Below are 25,123 nucleotides of genomic sequence, written 5' to 3' on the forward strand. Positions count from 1 at the left end.
CTCCAAGTATTTATATTTTTCAAGTAAAGAGTCAGTTAATAAAACATCCATGTTGTATTCAGTTTTGAGGGTTGAAAGTGGTTTTTTCTGCAATAAAACAACAAAAAGACAAAGGCAAATTAAAAAAAAGGTCTTTATTAGAAAAACTTAAGTTGTTGAAAAGTTAGTTTGAACACGCTTATCCTAGAAACGACTGGAATGATTTGAAAAAATATCTCAGTGTTAGATATCACGCTTCCCAATGGCGGCAGATGAAACCGCTGGTTTTAAGCTAATATTCTCAAAAACTACAATTTCTGCCGCCTAGCATGTGCTTAGGAGTTTTCTCTTGGGTTTATTTATGTCTGGACAAACAACATTTTTAATAAACCTTCAATTTTGACGTTGAAGTAGCATAGAAGTATGTGTCTGTTTGCAAAGCTGGAGGTCGTGAACTTTAATTCCCACATGAGTCAGAATGTGTGTGCATGAACATTAGCCGTTTGTCTGGATATTTCTGTCTATAATACATGTATGTATTCAAAAAAGTCACTGTATGAAAGTGTGAAAAAATTAACTATTTTACCATACTATTTTTTCGTACAATATCTACATCACATACATACTTATACCATAAACAGCCATACAGTCCACGTGCGGCCTACACAAACAGCTCGTCCGTCTGCGCCCATCACGATATATTTACTGAAAGCGATTGTACTGAAACTCATTAACACGAGCCAATGCCCCATGTGTGCTTATTTAAAATTTCACGATATTAACCGGGTGTTTTTTAGGTATTTTACTTATGTACACACTATGTACTTCAGGTTGGCAGTGTTTTGTTTTATTGATGTGAGTCGCTTGACAGATGTCATGCTGAAATCTGACGTGCCTCTGCTAGCGTTCTAAATATAAAAGGGGTTAGGGATATAGCAATATACTTAAATGAAAGCAGATAATTTTAAATAAGCAAGGAAAAACAATCAAAACTGGTTTAGTCGTGGAAGAGATTTCAGTTTCCAAAAATAGCAGACAAAAAACGGACAATTCATAAAAAAGGTGACAAATGAAAAGTCATATTGAAAGTGAAATCTTCTCAAACGTGTCTAACTTCGCGGATATTATTTATTGTGGACGAGAAAATGACGAAATAATACATTACTTCATCTCCAGGGAAATTGCTATATGACAACTTGAGCGTTACTTCAACTGAATATTTTATTAAATGAAATATGAATGACATCCTTGACATATGATTGTAATGGCCGCCTCGTGCCGACTAGTTTATCTTATCCTCCGCAACGTTTCACGCCAAATTGGTTTCCTTTTATAAATTAACCTTGGATAATTCCCGTAAGTGGGTAGGTCTGTATAGCAGTGCATTTTAGACTCGGCTAACATTTATTTTTTCTCCAAATTTCACCTACATTTAATTACAGTCCTAGAATTAAATTGAATACTGCCTTTCACGTTAATGATCCCATTTTTTCTTGAATACAATAAAATAAAGGTTTTTAAAGCTAAGCTCCAAAAAATATTCGTCGATTTTTCTCACAAAATAGGTATATAGACGAGCCATAGACATAAATAGTCCCCGGGGCCGGCTATTGGAAAGCTGTAAACTTCAAATAAAGACAGACTGGCAGTCCCGAAAGCGATGGAACTAATAGATAAAAATTGGAACTTTAGTCAAGCAAAATATATGGTGCCGCATATTGAAAGTCGAAAAAACGTCAGACATCTGACCAAGGTATATATTTATGGGCTAATGCAGCCGAGAAACGAAGGTATTTCGATTAGATTTTTCATAATGGCTAATTAAAATTAGCTTCTCTTATCAGATGCCAACAGTCGATCGCAGTAATTACTTAGATATAGCATACATTATAAACACCGTTTGAATGACGCACTGTATTAAATTTTACTCAAAATAAATTATTTCTCGTTTCGATATTTTACATTTATTACTTTAGTCACTGTACCCTCTGAAAAAGGGCATATATAAAAGACAGCGAATTTACTATCTTAAATTGTCAGCTTTCAATAAAATCGTAATTAAATAGAACCTAATGTTTCAACCTTCTTTTTATTCACTCCATTAATATGTGGAACCCAAAACAAAAGATCGTGTAATATATCTCTGTGGATATTATTAACACGCTATCCTCGTTTCTCACGTCGATGGCATCTCATGAGAATAAGCTCCTAAGCTCTCACTTTATCCCTGCGCTGGTTACGGAGTCAATCGCTAGGAATTTAATTATTGAGGAATTATTCAACTTTCTTTATTTAGTCACGAGCGTCCCTTGGGAACTATTTCGCGTTCCCGGATAAAAATTACCTACAATTTTCCTCGATAAATGAGCTATTTAAGACTGAGAGGAGTTTTTAAATCAGACTAGTAGGTAGTTTCTGAATCAATAAAACAAATAAAATCTTTAGATTTATAGTGTATGCTTTTCCAAAGTAATATAAAAATAAATAAAATCAGTCGTTCACGAATTAAAGCAAACCAGACAGATTAACTTAACATTTATACGTAAGAATACTTAGCATTCTACATGAGTAAGGGTCAAGAGTGAAACGGTTTTGTTCGGATATGGGCCGCTGGTGCACTCGTGCGCGCTAAGGCAGATTGCCTCAGAATGCGCATGGAGACCACGGAAGTAAGGAAACATGAGCGGAGATGCCATCATGCAAGTATGTCAGTCACCTTCTTCTAGGTCAATTTCTTACCGTTCGTATCAGTTACGAGTAAACAAACGAGGTGCTCGGGTTCTTTGAGATATCTGTTACCGATTTTTGGTATCACAAAAAAAATCCTATCCAAAGAAGGACGAAAACAGTAACGTTTCTCGTCCCCCGCTCACCCGCATTTTGGCGATATAAGAATATCGTCTTAGGAGAAGCATCTCATATTTAAGAAGCTCTCTTATTAGATTTTTCGTTATGGCACCTCCGCTAGTCATTTGGTTTTCTTCATGGATACAGGCGATTCGCGACGGTTACGGCCGTCACGGGAATGTGAGCACTGGTGAATTATTACTAGCTCTGAGGATGAATTGTGACGGCGTATTGTGATTGGAGGGTATAAGACAGGAATAGCTTTGGAATGTGGGTCAGTAATATATGTCACAAAGTTACTGGATTAGATTGAAGAACATTTTATGTATTAAATGGTATAGTTGAAATGATAATGATGATAAAAAATAACCACTGTAGGTAGAATAGTCTCGGCACTTGACTCGTTTAAAACCAAACCAGTAATAGCTCTTTCTTTAAGTCTACTACATTTTCCTTTAGGTATAAACGCACCCTGACAGTTACAATTTATCTGCCCGAATACCATGGGAATATCGCATAACCATAAGCCCCTCAGAGACATAATATCTTAGCACTACAAAGACATAAAGTACGGTCAGCTGCGGGTGCCACAGACACCCTTCGCAATAGGCGGGTCTCACATACGTCATACTTGACCAACGAGCGGAGCAAGGGATCAACTCATGTTAAGTAGCCGTTCAATAAGAATTGTTCAAGTATACGGTTCTTAGACATAAGAGGATCGTAAGTCACTTGTGAATAAGCCATAAATAAGAGTGTAACTCTATCTGTTTGACGTGCGTTCAAGTCAAAAATACTGAACCTATGGTCATACCTACCAATCAATAATGTAGTCTACCTGAGAAAATTTTATGTAGACCACTTTTTACCAGATTGCGGGAAGTGGTTCTCCCGGGACGTAGATTAAATGACGTGGAATTCGCAAATAATTTCTAGGAAGGTAGACCGCAGTCAGTGAATTTGCCTACACATTTGCCTGCAGCATAAATTCACTGGAAGCAACACTAGTTTGGGTAGGTACATTCAACTATTGCTGCCTAGCTTGTACGACCATCGTAATATGATTAATTAGATTGCCACTTAATGCAAAACGTTTAAAACATAAACGCAGGCTTACCAATGCAACTTCCTCTTTGTACGAAATAAAATGTGGGATCCGGTCTCTAATTAGTTAATTACTAATGAGAGGCTAAACCTCATAATTTGTCGGATGAGCCGTTATTAGCGACCAAAGGAGATTATTTATTTTAATTCCAAGGAAGGACGTCGAGATTTCTCTTTGGCTGTAATTTTAACTAAAGAAAAAAGCGTTTAAAATTACATCTACTGATGAAACTTTAGAAGAAAGATACAGTTTATATTTTTCTTGTTTTTTAAGAATAACAAATAGGTTGAAATTGTAGCAATGAGAACTTCTTTCATTTATGATACAAATTCTAATCTGTTTGTTCCGTGGCACTGTAAAATATTTATGTTTTGTTAAACAAAAATTAAACAAACATTTTATGTACCTACATGGTATCTCGTTGAAGTTGTAATGATAAAAGTTTGGGGTTACAAAACATATTTAAGTAGGACCTATAAAAATTGTTGTTAAACACAACTTTTGATTGAAATTTTGCAAAACACACAATGTATATGAGTATCTAGAAATTTTCAGGTGTTGATCCAACACCAATAAGGTTCTTCGAATAAGGTTTCCTTTTATACGTTCAGGCTCATTTTTAAAGCCTTTTTTAAATACCTTATACATATACGTTTGTATTTGCAGTATCTACAATATCATTTCAACAAGATTTGATACAAGTTCCTATTGAAATCAAAGCTGTCCGTATTTCGGTTAGCAGACAGCGACTGGCAGACGTGTCGGAATAACTAGCCCCTAAACAATTCCTAGCTCCTGTGTTCCTAGGAATATAATACAACTTTAGCTGAGATAACTAATGCATAGACAGTGGAATATCCAGTCTCAGACATGTTCGCATTATACTAAGTTCGATATTTTGATAGATCTCATCAGTAATGCAAGTTAGTACGAATTTCAACGTTGATATTATTCGTGTTGTAGATTATATTATACCTGTATAAAATACAGATTGTATCTTAGTTTGGAACATGCAAAATTGTATTATGTGTTCCTCGGGACACAGCGATGTCGACAGCTTCAACCAAGGAGGAAGGAAGTAGGTATAGACTTTGACCGTCTAGTACTGAAATTCTGATTCTATAGACTGAACTCCACAATGCGTGAAGCAAACAAAGATATATTGCCGATAGCTTGCGCATGACGTGAGGTCCACAAGAACAGAGGGTCTTAAAATATTAGATCTTTCACCCAACATGATTGAAATTCAACCAAAACGCTTGCTACAAAATATTGATTTATTCCATTGCGTAGGTAAGTACCATAAGTATGGGTAAATCGTTAATACATGCATATGCATGCATGCTCTTTCTCGTTGGTCAGGCAAAAAGATAATACTTCCATACGACCATGGTGGAAGACGTTTAAACGATCATTTATCACATTTTCAGCGAGTTCAGTGGCATCTAATTTATTCAGCGTTCAGTTACCTTAATGACAAAATCGATGATGCATATCTACATACTCACACCTGTATAACGTATCTGAATATACCTGTGTACCTATATATTGGTAATTTGTATTATGCATATTTGTATCTTTGAACACAATATTCAAATGAGAAATTAGATTAGAATTGATTGCGTACACCTTACCCACAGATTTACACGATAATTCTTTAAAATTAAATTGTAATAAGTAGGTACTTGTTTTAACTGGAATTAAGTATGTACATTTCAGTTTAACTCGTCCTTTAAATAACGAAATATTCTTTAGCACAAGGGCAAGATTAGTCACACATTGGTTTTAGTACCTAATAAAGTACAGGCAATCCAAAAATAATCGGCCACCACTACAAAGCTTGATTTTGTAACTACATGTGTATGACAAAAAAAAAGCTAATTAACGACACATTGTCTCAACAAAACATTAATAACAAAGATCAGCAATAGACGCCGCATCTGCCATAGACACACAACATATCAACTACGTATATAATATGAAGATGTCGCGTGTCTGTGCGTCTGACACTCCGCTTTGTCCTTGAATCCCTTAATTAACTCGTACAACAGCACCCTTTGTATATTAGAATTTGGTAAAACCCTTCACACGGTGTTAATCTAAAAATATTATCATGATTGGGTAGCGCAAAAGTGGTTATTTTTTTAGAACGGGTTAAAAAAAAACTTATGAAGGTCTGTTTGTTTAATGTCTGAATTTGGCCTGGTGATAACCCTGTACCTTCAATAATAGTGATACAAAATTGTATACTAAAAGAAAAGATGCTGCAGTCGTACAGTATCTAAGGTGCAAATCAATGCAAGTAGGAACATTGCCTCGCAACTTAGATACGTAAGTAAACGACAGCCGTTTCTAGAACGTTTTACATCGTAACCTATACTAATTTATGTCTAGTACTTAGTACTTACAACTCCTAAAGCATTGGCATTTAAAGAGCAGGTCGTGTATAACCTTTGTCACACAGAACATCCTGTTTTTAACAAGTTTGCGTAAGTTGGAACGTGTGCAGACATCGTCACTACACGAACTTAGTTCCTTAGCCGAAACCGATAGCAATTTAGCATTCAATTTGATCACAACTTCGACAAAACTTCCAGCTTTACAAGAAAGTTTCGTATTATAAACTTAAACGGTTGAATGGAACCTTTTCGAACTAAAGCCATGGTTGTTAATTGGAGTGAAAATGTTGTTTGTTTACTTTTGGGTAAGAAGACTTACCTACTGTAAATAAACATCATCATATTTCATTTCACAAAATAAAATATCTTTATCACATTTTCTAATTCCCGATTAGGTAAATAGGTATGGTGTTTTTTGCCAGACAGGAAACGCGATAAGTAGGTAGGCACTGAGAATTTCATAATATTTCATCAAAAGCCTTTGATGAAGGTTTACACTAAGCAGGTAGGTAATTCGTTTCGGTAAACAACAACTAAAGCCGAAACCAATCTCACACTAATGTACAACACTAGTTTCATTTCCTACGTTAGTGATGTGATTTAGGTACCGAGTTTGTGAATGGGGAAATTTGGGGATTAGGTTTACAGGTAGTGTTTTGAAAACATTAACTTGAGTCATATTTTCAGTGTTCACACACGTGTGACGTTACCGTTATTTTAAAAAAAAACTTCGATTAGAAGGTGGACGCTCTTGGCTATTTACCAATTCAACTATAAAATATTACTTAGCCTAACTTTTATTTTTACTTTGACATTAGATGTACCTACCTACATAATCGGTGCGATTTTCTCTGTAACGAACGATAATAATTAGCACTTAACTAGTGCTTGATAGACAGGTACTGTAACGTCTTTTACATTTAATTTTTATTTGAGCAATAATTTTGTAAAGGTCTCCAGACGGATTTAATGTTGTTTCAGAGAATATTATCTACCTACATACCTATTATAAGTGGATGTTCGGTACCTATTTAAGCGAACTTTTTACACAAAATGGAAGAAGTATGTAGTCCTTTTGATTATAAACCATGCAATGCCATTATCAGTGATTCAATCTAGTTATTCCCAGTCCTTACAGCTCGATCCAAACATATTATCACACAAACACATATAACAGATAGGTAAACTGACAAAGTATCTACCAAAAATAAAGTCATGACCGAGTTATGACATCCATAACTTTGCTAAACTACCTCTACTAGTGGATTTACGAGAGCATTTACGTAAACTGCAAGTTAACGCCCGCAGGTTCCCATACAAACACCATCGATTACTGTAATGGGGTACTCGCTATATCGTCATAAATCCTGTGATACCTATCAACTATGCTTGCAGTATGACCGACTTATCGCTCCATAGCTTACCATAGAGTAGGCAGCTCGGAAGGTAGAGGACCTTTGTTGAAAGATTTCAGTAATTTATTTCATTTTGACAATAATTTACTTTCCGACTACAAATAATTTTCCTGGAATATACTTCTCGGTATCTATCATGTATAGTATTACTTACTTTGTAAAGTACCAGCCGTTTTTACTTGGTTTTACCTGCGTCCCGTGTGAACTACAACCCTTTTTTTTTTTTTTAACGACGTCAAAAATCATCAAATGACCCCTCCCGCTGTGGGTTAGCAGCGGTGAGGGAGTGTCAGACTCTTATTGACTAAAAACCGTCGTGTTCCGTCATAGGCCTTTTAGGTATGTACCAGGGCCGCGGTATCTCTTTCGAACAACCCGCAGCCCCGGCAGGCCTTGGCCCTGCTGGGCCCCGCTGGGGTTGCTGACATCTCTTTGAGGAGCGCGTGGAACAACGCGCGCCGTCCACCCGGGCGCCTCCTCACGACCGATTCGGTGCAGGTACCTCCCGAAACAACCGTGTCCGGTGAGGACCTGCGTCATGCGGTACGTGAGGGCGCCATGACTCCTCCCGAGCCACTCCTCAAAGAGGGGACTTACCGCCACGATGGTGGCGTGCCCTGTACTGGGTTGCGACAGTCGCTCCCTCCAGGCCAACATGAGATCGCGCCGGGGCTCCGCCCGCTGCGCGACAACTTGCCGCGGCGACGGGGTTTCCCCCCGGCGCTGAGCCTCCTCGCGCCAGTCGTACAGGCGCAAGAAGACTCTCGCCTCCGTGTGAACTACAACCCGCACCGGGATAAAATATAGCCCTCAGTTGATCTGAGATATAGCCTATGTTAATCTGGAAGAGTGTAGCTTTTCAACGGTGCAAGCAAGCATTTTTCAAATCGGTTTGTAATTTCGGAGCCTTTTACTTGCCAAGTAACATCATTAAAAAGTAACTATTTTTAACTGAGGTATGTGTATGGAACTTGGTACTTATTCAGATCTCACTTCTTTTATAGGCGAAGCATTCCCATATTATCGAACTTGGCAGTCTTTCACATTTTTGTTTTGGGTGGGTTTTTTAATTACAGCCTATGTTATTAATTAGATCACTTTTTATTAAAAAAAAAGTATACAAACAGTAAAACAAACAAAATGAGTATTAACAAAGAGAATCACAGCGACATGTCACCTGCAGGCGCGAGCGGCTGCACCGTCGCGTCGCGTCAATTACACCATTACCTTAATTACATTACGTCACCTCTCGCTCGGCACGCTGAATCTATTAGAAAGCTTTACTTGTACTGCAACCATGTACTACGCACATTCATTTTACTCTTTATAGTAAGTATGTTGTGGAATAACTGTAAGACAAAAAAGTTAAGTTAAAATGTGAGTAACTTAATAAAATAATGTTTTTTTAGGTATCTTAGGTTTATTTATAAATAAACAGTAAATACCTAGTTTAAGCGGGAGTTAAATCTCTGTCCAAAGTGTAACTGATGTTCTACCTAGTGTCAATAAATAAATTTTAAAACTCAACAATTTTTTTTTAATAATTCCTATTTATCAGGTCTATCTGAAATCAAGATGCCTTAGGGCACTTTCTTCTTCTACACAAGAACCGGTAACTAGGTATGTAACGTAAATCCATACAGTCAGTGAGTCAGTGTTCTTCCGTCTTCCACCTACATACTGTACTCTATTTAAGACCCTTACATTATTGTATGTAGTTAAGGAAGCAGTAGTAGTAGAAGGTACTACCTGATTGTTCTAAAATTCGTAACTTACATGAAACATTATTGTTGAAATATCCTCACCGTAGTGTAGCGGTTAGCACTAGATAACTATTGAGTAGCCAAGTAGCTAACTCGCTAACTTGTGAACTACGCGCGTTTTGTTACAACTTCTGTAACGTCATGCAAGGGTTTCAGGGTAGGTACTACGATGTTTCATTGTTTGGTTATGTAGAACTTCTTCAGAACTAGTTACCTACCAATATACTTATACATATATGTAGGCAACTAGGTATTATCAAAAGAATGCCTTAATTTTTGAATACTGAAATGATAAAATTAAATATTACCTAATTATTCCAGTAAGATCTCGACTACAACTATAACTACCTAATTGTTCGACCTTATTTTCATGATATGGTATGGTGGGTTTGCTTACTTTGAACTGTCGCGTCTTACCATCCAAGTAAGTTTAAATAAAAATAATTGCTTCCATTTATTTCCGTGCTATTCCCGGCTCAAAACCAACACAAACCCGACCATCTTCGCAAACAGATTTAAATAAAATAAACATTTTCTTTGAACACTGTTTGTCGTTATAATTAGCTATCCAAAATTATTCTTTGGAAGTTATCAACCAAATGTCGAGCCTTCATCAAAAGCGTTACCATTTGTTAACGTTAAGAGACATTTATGTAGTTTAAATTCACTGGGATTTCCAACTAAATTCGAACGAAATTAAAATAGGCCCAAATAACAAGCTAAAGATAGATTCAAAACGCTCTGGAATAAAATGTTATAATTAGGTTTACACATCGGTGATCAGTGATCTCTATGCTATTTAAGTACCTTACTATTTTACAGGTAATAAATTCCTCTATTTCTTATTTATTTCATTAGCTTCGAGTAAAATAAGGGATCAAGCGATGTTCTCTCATAAAACGTTTTTGTGCCCACATGATAAAATAGAAATACCATTCAAGGCACAACATTTCCAATACAATAGATATTTATACAAAGCCAATATGATCGTGTCTTCAAAAGAGTTAAATATGTATTGAAAAGGGTTAAATGTTTGTCAGATATCTGGCAGCCACACCGCACACCGGTGCGGTGTCGCCCCGCGGCTGTCCAAGCATAATAGCATTTTGATTGCTTTATCTTTGTTATTTAGGATTGTATTGATGACATTTCGAGGAAACATTAGAAGTTAGAGTACCATGCAAAAATGGCTGAGGTTCCATAAAGTCAAACCTACATTCGGTATGAAGTATTCAACTTAACAACTTTTGTCTATGGTTCCTATCTAATGTAAAGCTTGCCAAAGCATAAACTGAGCAAAACATTTGTTGTATTATGCCCTAAACATAAAACTCATAAATTATAGTTTCTTATTGATAATATTCAGTGAAAATCCCAGATACAGATCTAAATTTTTCAGCGTTTTTAAGGTCCAGACGGCAGACTGAATCACAACTGTGCGGGATAAGATAAATCACTCGCCGTGTGGGTTTTATCGCGAGAAGCCCACAGCATTTATAAGTAAAGATAAAATTATGATACTCAGCTTACTTTCAGCAACGAAGCAACGTATTTTACAATTATTTTTAGCACTAGAAACCCTTGGAAGTTAAAATGTCACCGGTGGTTATGCGTATCTTAAGAGACCTAGTCTAGCCGTCTAATTAAACATTTCAACTGATAATTTTATTATAATTTATGATGACTACTTCGCGCTCTCCACATTTATAACTAAAACCTAGATAAAGTTAAATAAAAACCCCAAATTATTTACGGTAACTAGGTATATAATATGTATATTAGTTTAGGTGTGTAAAGTAGATAACTAGGTATCATATAAAAGTAACAGAAGGCAGACCCACTTATTAGAATAATTCCCAGGTAATCTTACCCAACAATTAATAAATTATAGGCAACAAGACAGCGGCACTAAACAGTTATTTACCGTAGTGTTCCTAGCTTAGCTTATTAAGTATTTCTGCGGCGCTTCTGTGGGTAAGTTAATTAACTAACAAACTGATAAGCCTAATTACACAATCCACAGCGAAGAGACCTCGTGTGGGATTTTAAGACGATGCTTAAGATAAAGTCAGCCTGATAACATTTTGGCACAGTCTCTTGGTTATTTTTTTCTCAATATATTTAATTAGGTATGCAGCCAGAAAATAGGCGTTAATGTTAATAAATGGGAAATAATAAGTGTAGCCACAAAATTATTTATTGGACACATGATTAAACTTCTAATTTTATAACTAAGCAACGGAAAAACAACATAGCCTCTAATAAACTAATTCGTCTTTTTTACAACGCCAACTACTAGAAAGCTTCAGTAAAAAATCATCAATTATTGTAACTTGTCCTTCTTATTTATACATTGTCATCTCATTTACTAACTCGGCCTCATTTTTCAAAAAAATGAATGAATGCTCGTTTTTTTTTTTTTTTTTGATGGTAGAATTTAATTTGGATTCATTTTATTTAGCATATTGCCATTTATAACCTTCAATTAAAAAACATTGTACTAAAAATTCAAGTCTAGACGAAAACGAATCGCTGCAAAACCGACTCCACGTAGTCTTATCTGCCCTACCCCGAGAGTGGAATTCAAAACCGCGTAGGCGCGGAGGGGCGAGGCGGCCTGCGAGCTGAGGCGCAGGTAGTTTCAGCGCTCGCCGCCGTGGCTGAGGCTGGCCGGCCGAGCCGGCCAGCAAGCCGAAGCTGCGGTGGTGAGCGTGAAAACCATCTGCGACGATAAGCTCGCATGGGACCGCCGGAGCCCCGCAGCGCCGGAGCCGTGACAGAAGCCATGCTTGCTGCATGTTGCATGCTTACTTCCATGCTGGGTCAATTAATATGGGATGTGTTATATTTTAAACACAAAACTCAGTAGGTACGAGTTAAAAAAATAGAAGGTAAATAAATATTTTATGATGTAATTTAATAGTATTTAAGAAGTCTACTGTTAGAATGCATGCTACAAATTTAGATGCAAAAAAATAACCATCATGCTGAGTTGTATTTAGAGTGGAAGATACCTAACTCGTGGCTAAGATAGTATTATTTATGCTCGACGCTTTATTAATTGTGGCTGACTTAGTAATTTAGAAGACAACATACATTTTTGGGGGCGAATAATGATATTAAAAAGAAGCCTGTTTAATGAGGGTTTTCTAAAATGGCAATCCACGAGGTGGCAGCACCGAGTCGTCAGGTCCAATAACTGTCAAAGTGCTTATCTTTACTATGAATAGTGAACGATTTTAGTGTTTTTTTATTTTATAATTAAAGCACTGCATTATTGTTTTACTATTGCAGTTGAGTAAATAAAAAAAACTAAATCATATTGTGTTAACAAATTTTTCAACAAGCTTTTCCTTAGTACCAGTGACTTTTGCACCTTCTCTCTTAGCTCAATTTTTAGTTCGGAAACCTTATTCTGACCGTAGTCCATAATAAAATCAATAACACTTCCAATATAACAGAATTTCAATAAACAATAAGTTCGGCACCTACAATTCCATACTATTTGACAGCTGTTTGGACCAGACGCATACGTGGCGCCACCCGGTGGCAGAAAAAATTTCAAAAACCCTCATTAGCACCGTTAATAAATTACCACTTGTTACAGATTTACACTGCTGTTTCTACCTAATTTGATTAGGGGATCCAAAACTACCTAATGTTAACGTTAAACCCGGTAAATGGCTAAACCTCTCACCGCTATAGAAGCTTACCCCCTGCCTCTACCCCTTTGCAAAAGACCTAAGATATTTACTGGAAATTATTATTGCTCTTACCTACTATTTAGCTTAATCCAAGTCCAAAGTAGGAGAATAGATACCCTATCATAGCGTCCTAATATAATAAATAGATACCTACCTAACCACTTCAGTAAGAAGCTACTTATAATGACGTCAGCCACCTATTCAACATAAGGGTTCCCTGAACATTCCATTTCACGTACTAACAACTAAACACCATAGAACCTCCGTTACATGGCAGATATCAAAAGTTAAGACACCCCAAACACACACAGACACAAAAATCTCACACCCACACAAACACAGCGAGGTAACAAGTTGGCAACTTTATGTTGGTGTTTGTTATCAACATTATTGAGGTTCCTGAAGCAGTAATCAGCGAAGATGTCCCATTGTAGTGTAAACGAAGGGGTTTTCTATGATATTAGTACCCACTTCTAATTAGCACGGATGGTTACCAAAGAATTTGCTCGTGTTAGCAGTTACTTGTAACTTTATATTAAGTAGATAGTAAATAGTAACGGCCTATCTAGGTAAGTAGCTTTTCTTATATAGGTAGTGAAGAGGCAGAACGCAGTTTAATTTCAAACACTGTATGCTTGATTGCTCAATGGTTTTCAGTGAAAACTTGATGTAGGTAGTAGTCAGGATTTTTGCGAAAAAAAACTTATATGAATCTAACTCGGCAACCTGGAATTCCGAATCTAATAAGAATTCAAAATAGCAAAGCGATGTAAGCCGAGCCCGCTGAAGAATATCTGAAGTTTGAAAATGGTCTATTTTCGTTACCACTAACGCCATCTATTCGTTAACTGCGGAACTAGCAACACCACACAAAGCCACAAAGGTTGAGAAACATCCAGTTACAATTTTTAGGGTTCCGTACCTCAAAAGGAAAAAACGGAACCCTTATAGGATCACTTTGTTGTCCGTCTGTCTGTCTGTCTGTCTGTCTGTCTGTCTGTCTGTCTGTCTGTCTGTCAAGACCCTTTATCTCAAGAACGCGTGGACGTATCAAGATGAAATTCACATGAAATGCTCAGGTCTGTTGTCCCTTTAAGCTGTGAAAATATCAAGCTTCTAAGCCAAGCCAATCAAAAGATACAACCGATTATGTCGATATTTTCAACAAATTCTCGACACTCGCAAAGGAATCAAAACCTACAGGGTACTTCCCGTAAACTCAGAGTCTTGAAATTTGGCATGAAGTATTGTCATATAATGCAAATATAGGAAAAATTACGAAAATCTCATTTTTTTAGTTATATAATATAAAAAAATATATTTTAATAAAATGAAACTTACTACCTTATTTCTCACGAACGAATAAAGGTATCAAATTGAAATTTATACCAAATACCTAAGTCTATTGTCCCTTTAGGCAGTGAAAAAAACAAACTTCTAAGTTAACGCGATCAAAAGATACAGCAGTTATACCGACACCTTAGACGAATTTCTGTCACACGCTAGGGAATCAAAACCTACAAGGTACTTCCCGTGAACTCAGAATCTTGAAATTCGCCACGAAGCAGCGTTATATAGTACAGATAAAGGAAAAATTGCGAAAATGATTAATTTGAAGTTACATAAAATATTAAAATATTATTTTTGCTTACACGACATAAAATATTTTTTTAATAATTATAAACTTACTAACTACCCTTTTTTACATGAACGCGTAGAGATATTAAAGTTGAAATTCATATCAAACACTTCTTAAATATAATTGCCACTAAACTATGAAAAATTTTAAATCATTCAAAGGTCATTGGGCACCTTAGTATGAAAACCATACCCACGGCGGATACGAACGAAATATAGTACAGTATAATGATAAAGGCTCTGATTTACTATGGCATTAGTCGCATCTATGTGAACCGTGAGAATCTAGAGAAAATCAGGTGTAAACATCAAATATTTTCCTCATTTCAATGGGGAATTTAAACGACCAAATTTGACGGATTTGAGAAATCATTTCTTTGTAGTGAAAGAGTATACTCGCCGTTTATTTCCATTGTCATCAGGTCAGGATCTGATGATGGAAATCCTGAGAAATCGAGGGCAACTATAAAAAATTGTAGGCATGCATAGGATTAAAACTTGATTCTCAGATGTATGTCTGGTGATACTATCAAACAGTGAAAGTTTAGAGCTTACCTGATGATGGAGACGTGAGAAAGTCGAGAGAACTCTATGCATGTTTAAAAAAATAATAGATCCCATTAGTAGTGAATTCTCATCACCTAAAATAAAATAAGCTCCAACACAAGGTTACGTTATAAATTGTAAAGGAGTTCCCATAACTATATCTGATCTTTGCTATCGATCCCACAATGGCAGTTAAACCTATCTATGTGGAAAGTCTTCGCCAATACGAATAAAATAAGCCCAAACACGTGGTAGTTGCAACATACCGTTCAGGAGTTCCCTCGACTCTCTGTAGTCTCCATAATCAAATCAGCTCCAAACCTTCACTGTTTACAAGTACCCTCAAAAATACACTCACATGTCTGGTTTTGACTCGATGCGTGACTACAATATTCAAGAGTTGCCCTCGATTACTCAGGGTTTCCAGATCCTTTCTTTATGAAAAGTCTTTAACAATAAAAACTAGCATTGCAACCTGTAAAATCCTCTGAAACTGCTTGTCTATTATATTTTTCAAACGATCCTGGACATTCAAAGAAACGTCATACCATTCTCCACGATTTAAAACTACTTTGATTCATGTCCGCCACTTTTTACAAAGCGGGTCAGATATGCCCAATGACCTTTAAGACATAATTAGTTATTTTCAATCAGATTTCTGAATGATGACTATAAAATGTTGTATATAAATAACTTTAATAAAATAACTTTTACAAGGTACTGGCCTACTATTTTAGTTATATTATAAAATAAAAAATATTAGCTATTTTGACTCTCACGAAATTACCATAACTATGATTGTTCTAAACTGAACGGTTGGCGCGAGACTCACTTTTTATCTAACCAGGATTTGTACGGAACCCTCGGTGCGCGAGTCCGACTCGCACTTGGCCGGTTTATTTAATGCTATCTTAATCACTATTTTTACCCACGACGGACTTTTTTAACTTAGGAGAATCGGGAATTTTGACATTATTAACTTAGGACAATCGGGCCCCAGGTATAAGTATGCGTTTAGGGTGAGAGATTTGCGTTTGTGTGTGCGTTTTTGGCTAAGCTTATAGTAGGGTAGCGTTTAACATGGAGGTCATGCATGATGCTAGGCTAAATATTAAATATGTTTCAACAAGGTCAACTACCTATTATCCATCCTGATTCATACTTACCTACTCTTTTTATTAATTTATTCTCCATGTAAATAGGCACACATGATGCACTAATTACACGATAGCAAGAACCTACATGAAACTCGTTGCCTTCATTCTAGAAAACATTGCTTATTTAACCTCTGATCCCCTAATGAGACAATGAACACTAATTAAGTGGAGTCCAGCTACTCGTGCGGCGCAAACGTTGTGTTTAATCGGTAGCTACTTAGGTAAGCAGCTACTTTGTAACGTAATGAGATGCGGGCCGAATGCGACACGCTCCGGGCGGGACTGTGCACACACCACTTGCGATAGTTGGCGGGAAACGTGCACCAATGGCGTTTAATCTGTAGTTATACCTATCTGAGTCTTGCTGTTTCCCGCCGTTTCACTCACGTCGCATGGGAACTACTTATAGATAAAATATAGGTAGGTAGCCTATATCACCCGGGCGGGTATAATGTAGCTTCCCAAAAGTGAAGTATGTTAATTGCTTTAGGTAATCTATGTAATATGTTCAACAAATAATGCTCAAAGGGAAAATCATTATATTTATGATTGATTTAAATCAAATCAAATTCTTTCTAGATATAGATATATACCTTAAAGACTAACATACATATTATATTATACAAAATTGTTAGTATATAAAAACTTAAATCTGTTAGTAACACTTCACTATGCACTATATCACTGTGCAGTCCTGTAGCACTTGTCTGTGGAAGCAACGCATGGTCATGCTGTTTTCAACCATGGTAACAGACTTATAGGTACACAGCTGTGCTGTGAAGTTTTTGTGAACCAAGAGAGCATGACTAAGGAATGGAGGATGCACAAATGTAAATAAAATGTTATTTAGATTTATGTAATTGATAATATATTACAGTAGAGCATCAATTATAATTGTCCAAATTTATTGGTGACATAATAAGATTATTTCATATTATATTTTAACAGATTTTGTATTTGTGTACATTTTTTCATTAATTATTTTTGTATATTTGAGTTCTTTCATATAAATACTAGCTTCCCCAAGTGGTGTAGGTATTGATAAAAAAGTATCCTATGTTCATTTTAGTACCACCAAGAATATGTGTACAAAGTTCCACAGTTTCATGACGATTGGTTAAGTAGTTTTTGTGTGAAAGTGTAGCAAACAAAGGGACTCACATTTATAACATTAAGTAGGATACACCTATTTTGGGACATCACACTGTGGCAGCTGTACCCCGGTGGAGGAAAGTATGTGGGCAAGAATTAAGCAGTGTTGATAACCAGTCAGATTTGCTCCTACGTGCTACTTGTGCAAGAAACTCAACTATGTACCTACATAAACTGTTAAAATAAAGTACCTATATAGTTACATAATATTACATAAGGTAACTTACTTCCATTAATGTTAGCCTATTTTACATGGGGTTATTCCCGCTCGGTAACACCCTTTCATCAACACTGTTGACGATCGGGAAAAAAAAAGTTTCGTTCGTTCAGTGTCCATGAATGCTGGTTTCATTTTTAAAATATGGAAATAAAATGTCATGGATTTTTTTAATGTTTTAATGGATTATGCTACATCTTTTAAAACACAATTAACTAGAAAATAAAAGTGTACTTATCATGTGCATGTGTGCCCTTTACATGTGACTGTGAACATTAACATGATATGAACTATTTGATTGTTGCATGCACTCTTTCTATGTTATAATGTATGATAAAGATTAGAGAGAAGATAAGAGAGTAAGTACTTTTGCTTTTGGGACCTAGTTTGGGGCCTAGTTTTTCATTTCTATCGTATAGAATACTTAAAAATAAGACGAAAACCATCTGGGCACCTTTTGCCTAGGACCAACGGTTCGCCTGAAAATAAGCACTGAAGGTCATTCTAAACAAAGGCAAAGTCGAAATTGGCAAATAAATTATTCATTATTTAGTTCTTTTGACTTTCATAAGTACTTTTAAAGGCCTAATTGATAATAACTTGAAGTTGGTTTGACTTGAAGGAATCATATTGCCTGAGACAAAGATGATATGATTAAGAGGCTAATAGAGGGGAATGCGAAAGCGGAAAACATATAGAGCCGACCGCAAATAACTCGGGAACAGGGTGGAAAGAAGAAAACTATACTGAGATGCTCTGCATTCTCCAACAAACCCTTGATACTGTAACACAATGATCATTCCGTGAGGGGCATAAACTCCACTATTTCTCAGGCAAGAGTAGGGCACAGTCAAAACCGCGGAAGGTAAATGGTTTGCCCATATATTTATATGTATATCAATAGATTTGCCTAAATGTTTAACCAACAAACAAAACATTCAAATCAAATTAGACCAGACGTCAAACCTCCAAATTGTCAATGTCAATAAAACAATAATGAGCAATAATGGTTGAGAATCTCAGGAGTTCCATTTAAGAATCTGTAGATTGAATGAAGTGTGCTACAGACAATGAGAATGAATATAGAATGAATGGTGTTTTGTTTGAAGCATGTTTGAAGGCCATAATTTCCCGCGTTTTCCGTTCGTTGTGCCAACTTAACAAAATAAGTTTCAGAAATTCGGATACGCGATCCACAAATAATTTTAACCATAAACTAGATTTTAGTCTTCACAGGACAACTGCAAGTCGGACTCCGATCATTTAGTTCCATTTTTCCTATTTAAAGACAGAGACCTACAAAATGGTTATGACATCTTTTTTAATCTCTAGATAGCGCATATGCTATATAACCCCATATTCACATTACCTATATTATGGATGGAATGTGCAACGAAACACCCGATATAAATAACTTAAAACAATAAAAAAGAAAACTTAAAATTAATAAAGCGCGTCGAAAAATTGATCTTCATCGATGTCACTTAAATTATTTCCAGTTCTATTTGGTCCAGAAATCTGAATTTCTTGGTTCTGGGCTCCAAGGACTTAGTGCAATGTTTTTTTGTCATCTGTCACTTTCATGGGAACTACTTATTTTAATTCCCAAAAAGAAAACCTCCCATTGTATAATGTTATAAAGGAGGCTAGGAGCCACCTAATAGGTTACATTAAGTAACTCAAATGTATCGAAGGGAATAAAACAGGAATTATTATATAAAGAAGAATATATAATACATCCACATAGACAAGAATGTAGCAAAAACGATAAATATTTCTTAGACTAAAACAAATGAAAGTTTTGAAACAAAAACGTTTCTGAAGTTAATAGAGCAGTAATCAATAATTAGTTATTAAAACTAGGTTTCTTTTTTGTTAACCATAATTAATTATAATTTGCAAACATTCTGGCTGAATATTTTAAAACTATATTTTATCATAGACAATTTCTTGACGTCCGACGCCGTTCTTTTGGCGTCCGTGATATTGGCAGCGCTGTTGCTAACGCCATTTTTGTTATACACTCGAAGCTTCATATGGTGATTTTTTTTTACTCATAGCCGTTACCCACGAGTGCGAAAGAGAAAGTCGAATGAGACTGTAGTACGTAGCTTCGATTACACCGAATATTTTCTTCAAAGCTTATTTACGACGTTTCTCATTGTCTATGCTGTAGATACGCATCCCGAGCGATACATACGGTGTAAAGCTTTTAGTGACAAATGTGTAGTAAAAATGAAGGAAAACGCCGTACTTAAGTGGCAAAAAGTATACAATCCTACCGGCCCGCAGCCACGACCTCGCCATGGCCATCGCGCGGTCGCCATAAAAGATTTGATGATAGTTTTCGGCGGCGGAAACGAAGGGATAGTTCATGAACTTCACGTCTTCAACACCACCACAAACCAATGGTTCGTTCCTGTCACGAAGGGAGAAGTGCCCCCAGGATGCGCCGCCTACGGCTTCGTGGTCGACGGGACGCGTCTCCTCGTTTTTGGCGGCATGGTGGAGTACGGCAAGTATTCTAACGATCTGTACGAACTGCAGGCCTCGCGGTGGGAATGGAAGCGTCTCAAGCCCCTACCTCCCAAGCAGGGTCTCCCGCCGTGTCCCCGCCTGGGCCATAGCTTTACCCTGCTCAATGGAAAGATATACCTGTTTGGTGGATTGGCCAATGAGAGTGACGACCCCAAGAATAACATCCCCAGGTACCTCAATGATTTGTATACTTTAGAGCTGTACCCAAATTCTTCAATGACAGTATGGGACATACCACTAACATACGGACAATCTCCGCCGCCACGCGAATCTCACAGTGGAGTCTCCTACACAGACAGAAACAGTGGGAAATCATCCCTGATCATCTACGGAGGAATGAGCGGGTCCCGCCTCGGCGACCTCTGGGTGCTCGACGTGGACAGCATGTCATGGTCTCGCCCTGAAGTAGGTGGCCCACCACCCCTGCCCCGCTCCCTGCACACTGCCACAGTGATCGGCCATCACATGTATGTCTATGGTGGGTGGGTACCACTTGTACCCGATGAATCTAAGCTTGCCACACATGAGAAAGAATGGAAATGTACTAACACACTCGCTTCTCTCAACCTTGAGTCAATGACATGGGACAATATTGCCTTAGACAAGTTCGAAGAGTGTGTTCCACGAGCTCGAGCAGGTCACAGTGCTGTGGCCATTCAAACTAGATTGTATATTTGGTCAGGAAGAGATGGCTACCGGAAAACTTGGAACAATCAGATTTGTTGCAAGGATCTGTGGTACCTGGAGGTTGGAGTGCCTCCTCAAGCAAACCGCGTGGCGCTCGTGCGCGCCGGAACCACGTCCCTGGAATTGTGCTGGCCTGCTATGAACACAGTCACCACGTTCTTGCTTCAAGTACAGAAATGCGGCAAGGTCACGCCTGCTCGCTTCCCAACAACTGCAGAACCCCTGACTGCTCCGCCACCAGCGTCGCCAGTCGCAAGCCAGCCCGATGCCAGCAAAGCATTCGGCATCACGTCTCCAGTCGCCAGCGGCCTGCCGCCAGCCGCAGAAGCCGCCCGCCCTACGCCCACTATCTCTTCGCCAGCCCCGGCACCAGTCTCAACGCCACAGAAAATCGTTCCGACACCTATCAAGGTTCCCGCGCAGGCTGCCGTCAAAATAACACCTAACACTCCAACATTAAAGCAAACTACGTACCAGACAAAGACCGTAGTGAAATCTCCTGCGACAGCGACGGCAGGCTCCTCACAGCAAATCAAGGTAGCCGCCGTGACGCCGCAAGGCGTGACCAGGATCGTGAGCGGCGTCGGGACGCCGGGCACGGTGCGCGTGTCTACGTCGCAGTCCAACGCACAGATCGTGCTGAGTTCGGCGACGGCGGGCGGTGGCTCCACTCCGCGATTCGTGCAGGTGAAGACTGGCTCAAGCGGTGCCGTACCAGTCAAACTCGGCGCTGGCAACATGCCTGTTAAACTAGCCGGCAACGCGGTTCCTCTTAAAATTGGTACGGCTAACCTCCAGGGCAAGATAACTACTAACAGCGTGCAGAAAGTTGGTCAAATGGGCACATCAAATGTGCCTCTAAAACTGGGCCCAGGCAATGTTAAAATAGGCACAAGTAACGTACTCGTTAAGACAGCAGGTGGCGTTCCCATTCAAGCTGGCGTTGCTAATTTACAGACAAAAGTTGCTGCCGGTGTGCCAGTCAAACTTGGCGCGGGTAACCTGCCCGTCATAGCGAGCAGTGGCGGCGCGATACAGATCGCAGGCAGCGCGCTCGGCGGCCAGCAGGTGAAGACGCCTGTATACAAGATCGTGACCGCCAAGTCCGGAGAGCAAGCAGCCACCTCGACCACTAGCGTGGTGGCGGGAGGCGCTACCGTGCTGCGGCAGGCGGGCGGTAACGCCGGTATTCCTGTCATCATCAAGAAGACGCCCGGCTCCAATGCGCAGTCGAGCAATGCGCCGCAGTATGTGACTCTGGTGAAGACGTCCACCGGCATGACGGTGGCGACCATGCCCAAGGTGGCGATGATGCAAAACAGACCGGCCGCGCCGTCGTCTGCCGCGCAGGCGCAGAACATAGCGCCGGGCGCTACTATCGTGAAGCTGGTGTCGACGAACACGGTGGGCGGCAACAAGATCATCACGCTGCCCTCCAACATGCTGCAGCTGGGTAAGTCGGGCGTGGGGGGCAAGCAGACCATCGTGATCACCAAGTCGGCGAGCCAGGCGGCGCAGTCCAGCCAGCAGCAGTGAGCGCGGCCGGCGCACCGCTGAACTGACGAGTATCCTCGGAGTGGGCCGAGCTAGCCGCGCTAGAGCTGAGCGGTGCGGCCGTGGCGTCGGCGTCGGCGCTGCCACTGAGTGACTGATGAGTATGCAGAGGTGTCTCTAGATTGTAAATTTCAATATTAAAAACACTGAGTGCGTTTCTCGGACTACAGTATATTCTAAATCATATTGAACATAGTATATGAGTCTTTTATATGTTAAATGGGTCTGTGTAGAAAATGTCCTCATAGAGTTTTTACTAAAATATTTTATTTACTCTTATAAATTAATTATATTAATGTATGTGACTATGCACTAATTCCTACATTAGTTCCAATCTGTGCAGTGAGTGCGGCTCGCATGAGTTCTCAATCAGGTTTGATGCCCGGATAGGAATTTACACTTAAGTGCCTGTTGTGCAGTTTTTGTGCTTAGATGTTGTACCAGACAAGGTTTTTGTGAAGTAGACTTATTTTTGGAGATGTCACATTAATAATACACAGAATAATTCATGTTAATTATAAGACTTAAGTTTTAATACTTGTATTAGATTATTTTTGTATGTTATTGGATTTTGTTATACAACTATGGTTAGTAAAATTATTTTCCAAAAATTCATCCTGGGTTTGTGTACAATAACTTTATCCAGTACATTGGTTTATCTGAGAGCTACACAATTTAATAAATTTGGATACAGCAAGTACAAGACATTAAATTTTGGTTTGATGAAATCTGTCTTCCGCTTTATTAAGTTTCCAAAGAATCCTCCCTCAATAAAATTATGATTGATTTCGGCCACGTCGTGTGTATGTAGCGTGCTAGAACATATAGATTTATATTATATCCCCTGCTCCTAACGGCTGCACACACACTACTGCACGTTGTTCACCAAGTGAACAGGTGATTGATGCGGCCATTAGGAACACGGTGACTTGTTTCTTAGTTTTAGTTAAATCACAACGTAGTATGCACTATTTAAGTTTTATATGACCAGCTGTTGATTTTAAATGGCATTTTGTTGACATGCAGTAATGGATCAATGGTGTATCTTTAACTACATTTGATTCGCAAGTCCCGAGGCTATTTACAGTATTTGAGACACCCCATTGATCTGAGCGAGACGAACTAAATGCCTGTCCGATGGTGACGCGGTGACTTGTGCCTGGACGTAGTGTGGGGAACTCTCGACGTGTTCACGTCGCCACCTTTATTTCAACTATGACAATTTCATTGATAAATCTATCAATAACTGTTCCGAAAATAATAATTATAGAATAAAAATGCAGAATGTTGTTTTTTGGCGCGAATACGTTCTTAATCAAAGGGATCGGCGTCTAATCAAATGATGTTTGAAAGCATGGCATAAATATTTTTTAGATTGTGTTAAATATGTATTTAACTGTTGATCTCGTGGTAAGAATGATGTTCTGCGTTTTTATATATTTTAGTGTAAGTGTCCTAGGTGTACGTACGTAGAATAATCATAAAATAATAAGGTAAGCGAGGTATGGAATGTAAATATCATTAAGTAGATAAATTTAATGTTATAGTTTGTTCATATTATGTTCATTTGCTTGAATAAACGATTTGGATAAGCGCAACTTTCATTTCCAAACCACCGCCGACGATAGTGTCGTTGCGTAATGACAATACCAATTACGAGTACATTATTATCTTTTGTTTAGTCCACGGTTAGTTGTAGGATCCAGAGTAGGTCACACAAAGTGAGAAGTTTCAGAAATAGACAAGTCCAATTCTAGGAATTGAACCCAGAACCTCAGGTTCACTCGCCTAAATGAACTGACACGTGTTCATGATCATCATTTATGAATCATCATGACTGATAAATGCACATTATTGTAGGTACTCATTACAGTTACTGCAAACAACATTTTATTCAGATATCTGTTATTTCACAATTTACATCCAACTTATTGCATTGTGAAACCATTAAAAAACATAATTTAGTGACATCTATGGTAATTTACTCGCACTAGTACGGCAATCTCTTTAGTCATAGTCATAGATATAATATCACTAAACAAGATTGCGCACGCTCAAAATATATATTTACGAAAATGAACTCTATTCTAACGCAATAAGGTACTAAATTGGTTGCATAACACACAGAGGCAAATCCGAGCCGAGAGGGATAGTTCGAACGGAGGCTGTTTGTCTCTTTCTAACACCTTGCCAGCATAAAAAAATGTTGTGATCAAAAGTTTTGTCTTCCCAAAAAACAATTGAATCACTTATATTTTTATCTTATTTTAACAATTGTAAGTCAACAAATTAATAACAATCGCATTAATTTATTCGTATTTATTATTAAACCATAAACATTTTTTATTTTGCTTTTTTTTATTTTCTAGCGGTAACCCTGAACATTCTTGGCGCGTAATCAGCATTTAAAATTTTGTTTATA

At 38.1% G+C, this 25,123-nt stretch overlaps 1 protein-coding gene across 1 annotated transcript; it reads left to right on the forward strand.

The window, feature by feature from the left end:
* The first annotated feature begins 19,950 nt into the window (after positions 1–19,950).
* LOC124635601 (host cell factor 1) lies at positions 19,951–24,293 on the forward strand. The gene has a single exon (XM_047171529.1). It carries the CDS (start codon positions 20,158–20,160, stop codon positions 22,681–22,683), a length of 2,526 nt encoding a protein of 841 aa, XP_047027485.1. The 5' UTR covers positions 19,951–20,157; the 3' UTR covers positions 22,684–24,293.
* The last annotated feature ends 830 nt before the right edge of the window (positions 24,294–25,123 follow it).

This window comes from Helicoverpa zea, chromosome 13 (assembly GCF_022581195.2).
Source record: "Helicoverpa zea isolate HzStark_Cry1AcR chromosome 13, ilHelZeax1.1, whole genome shotgun sequence".
Lineage (NCBI taxonomy): Eukaryota > Metazoa > Arthropoda > Insecta > Lepidoptera > Noctuidae > Helicoverpa > Helicoverpa zea.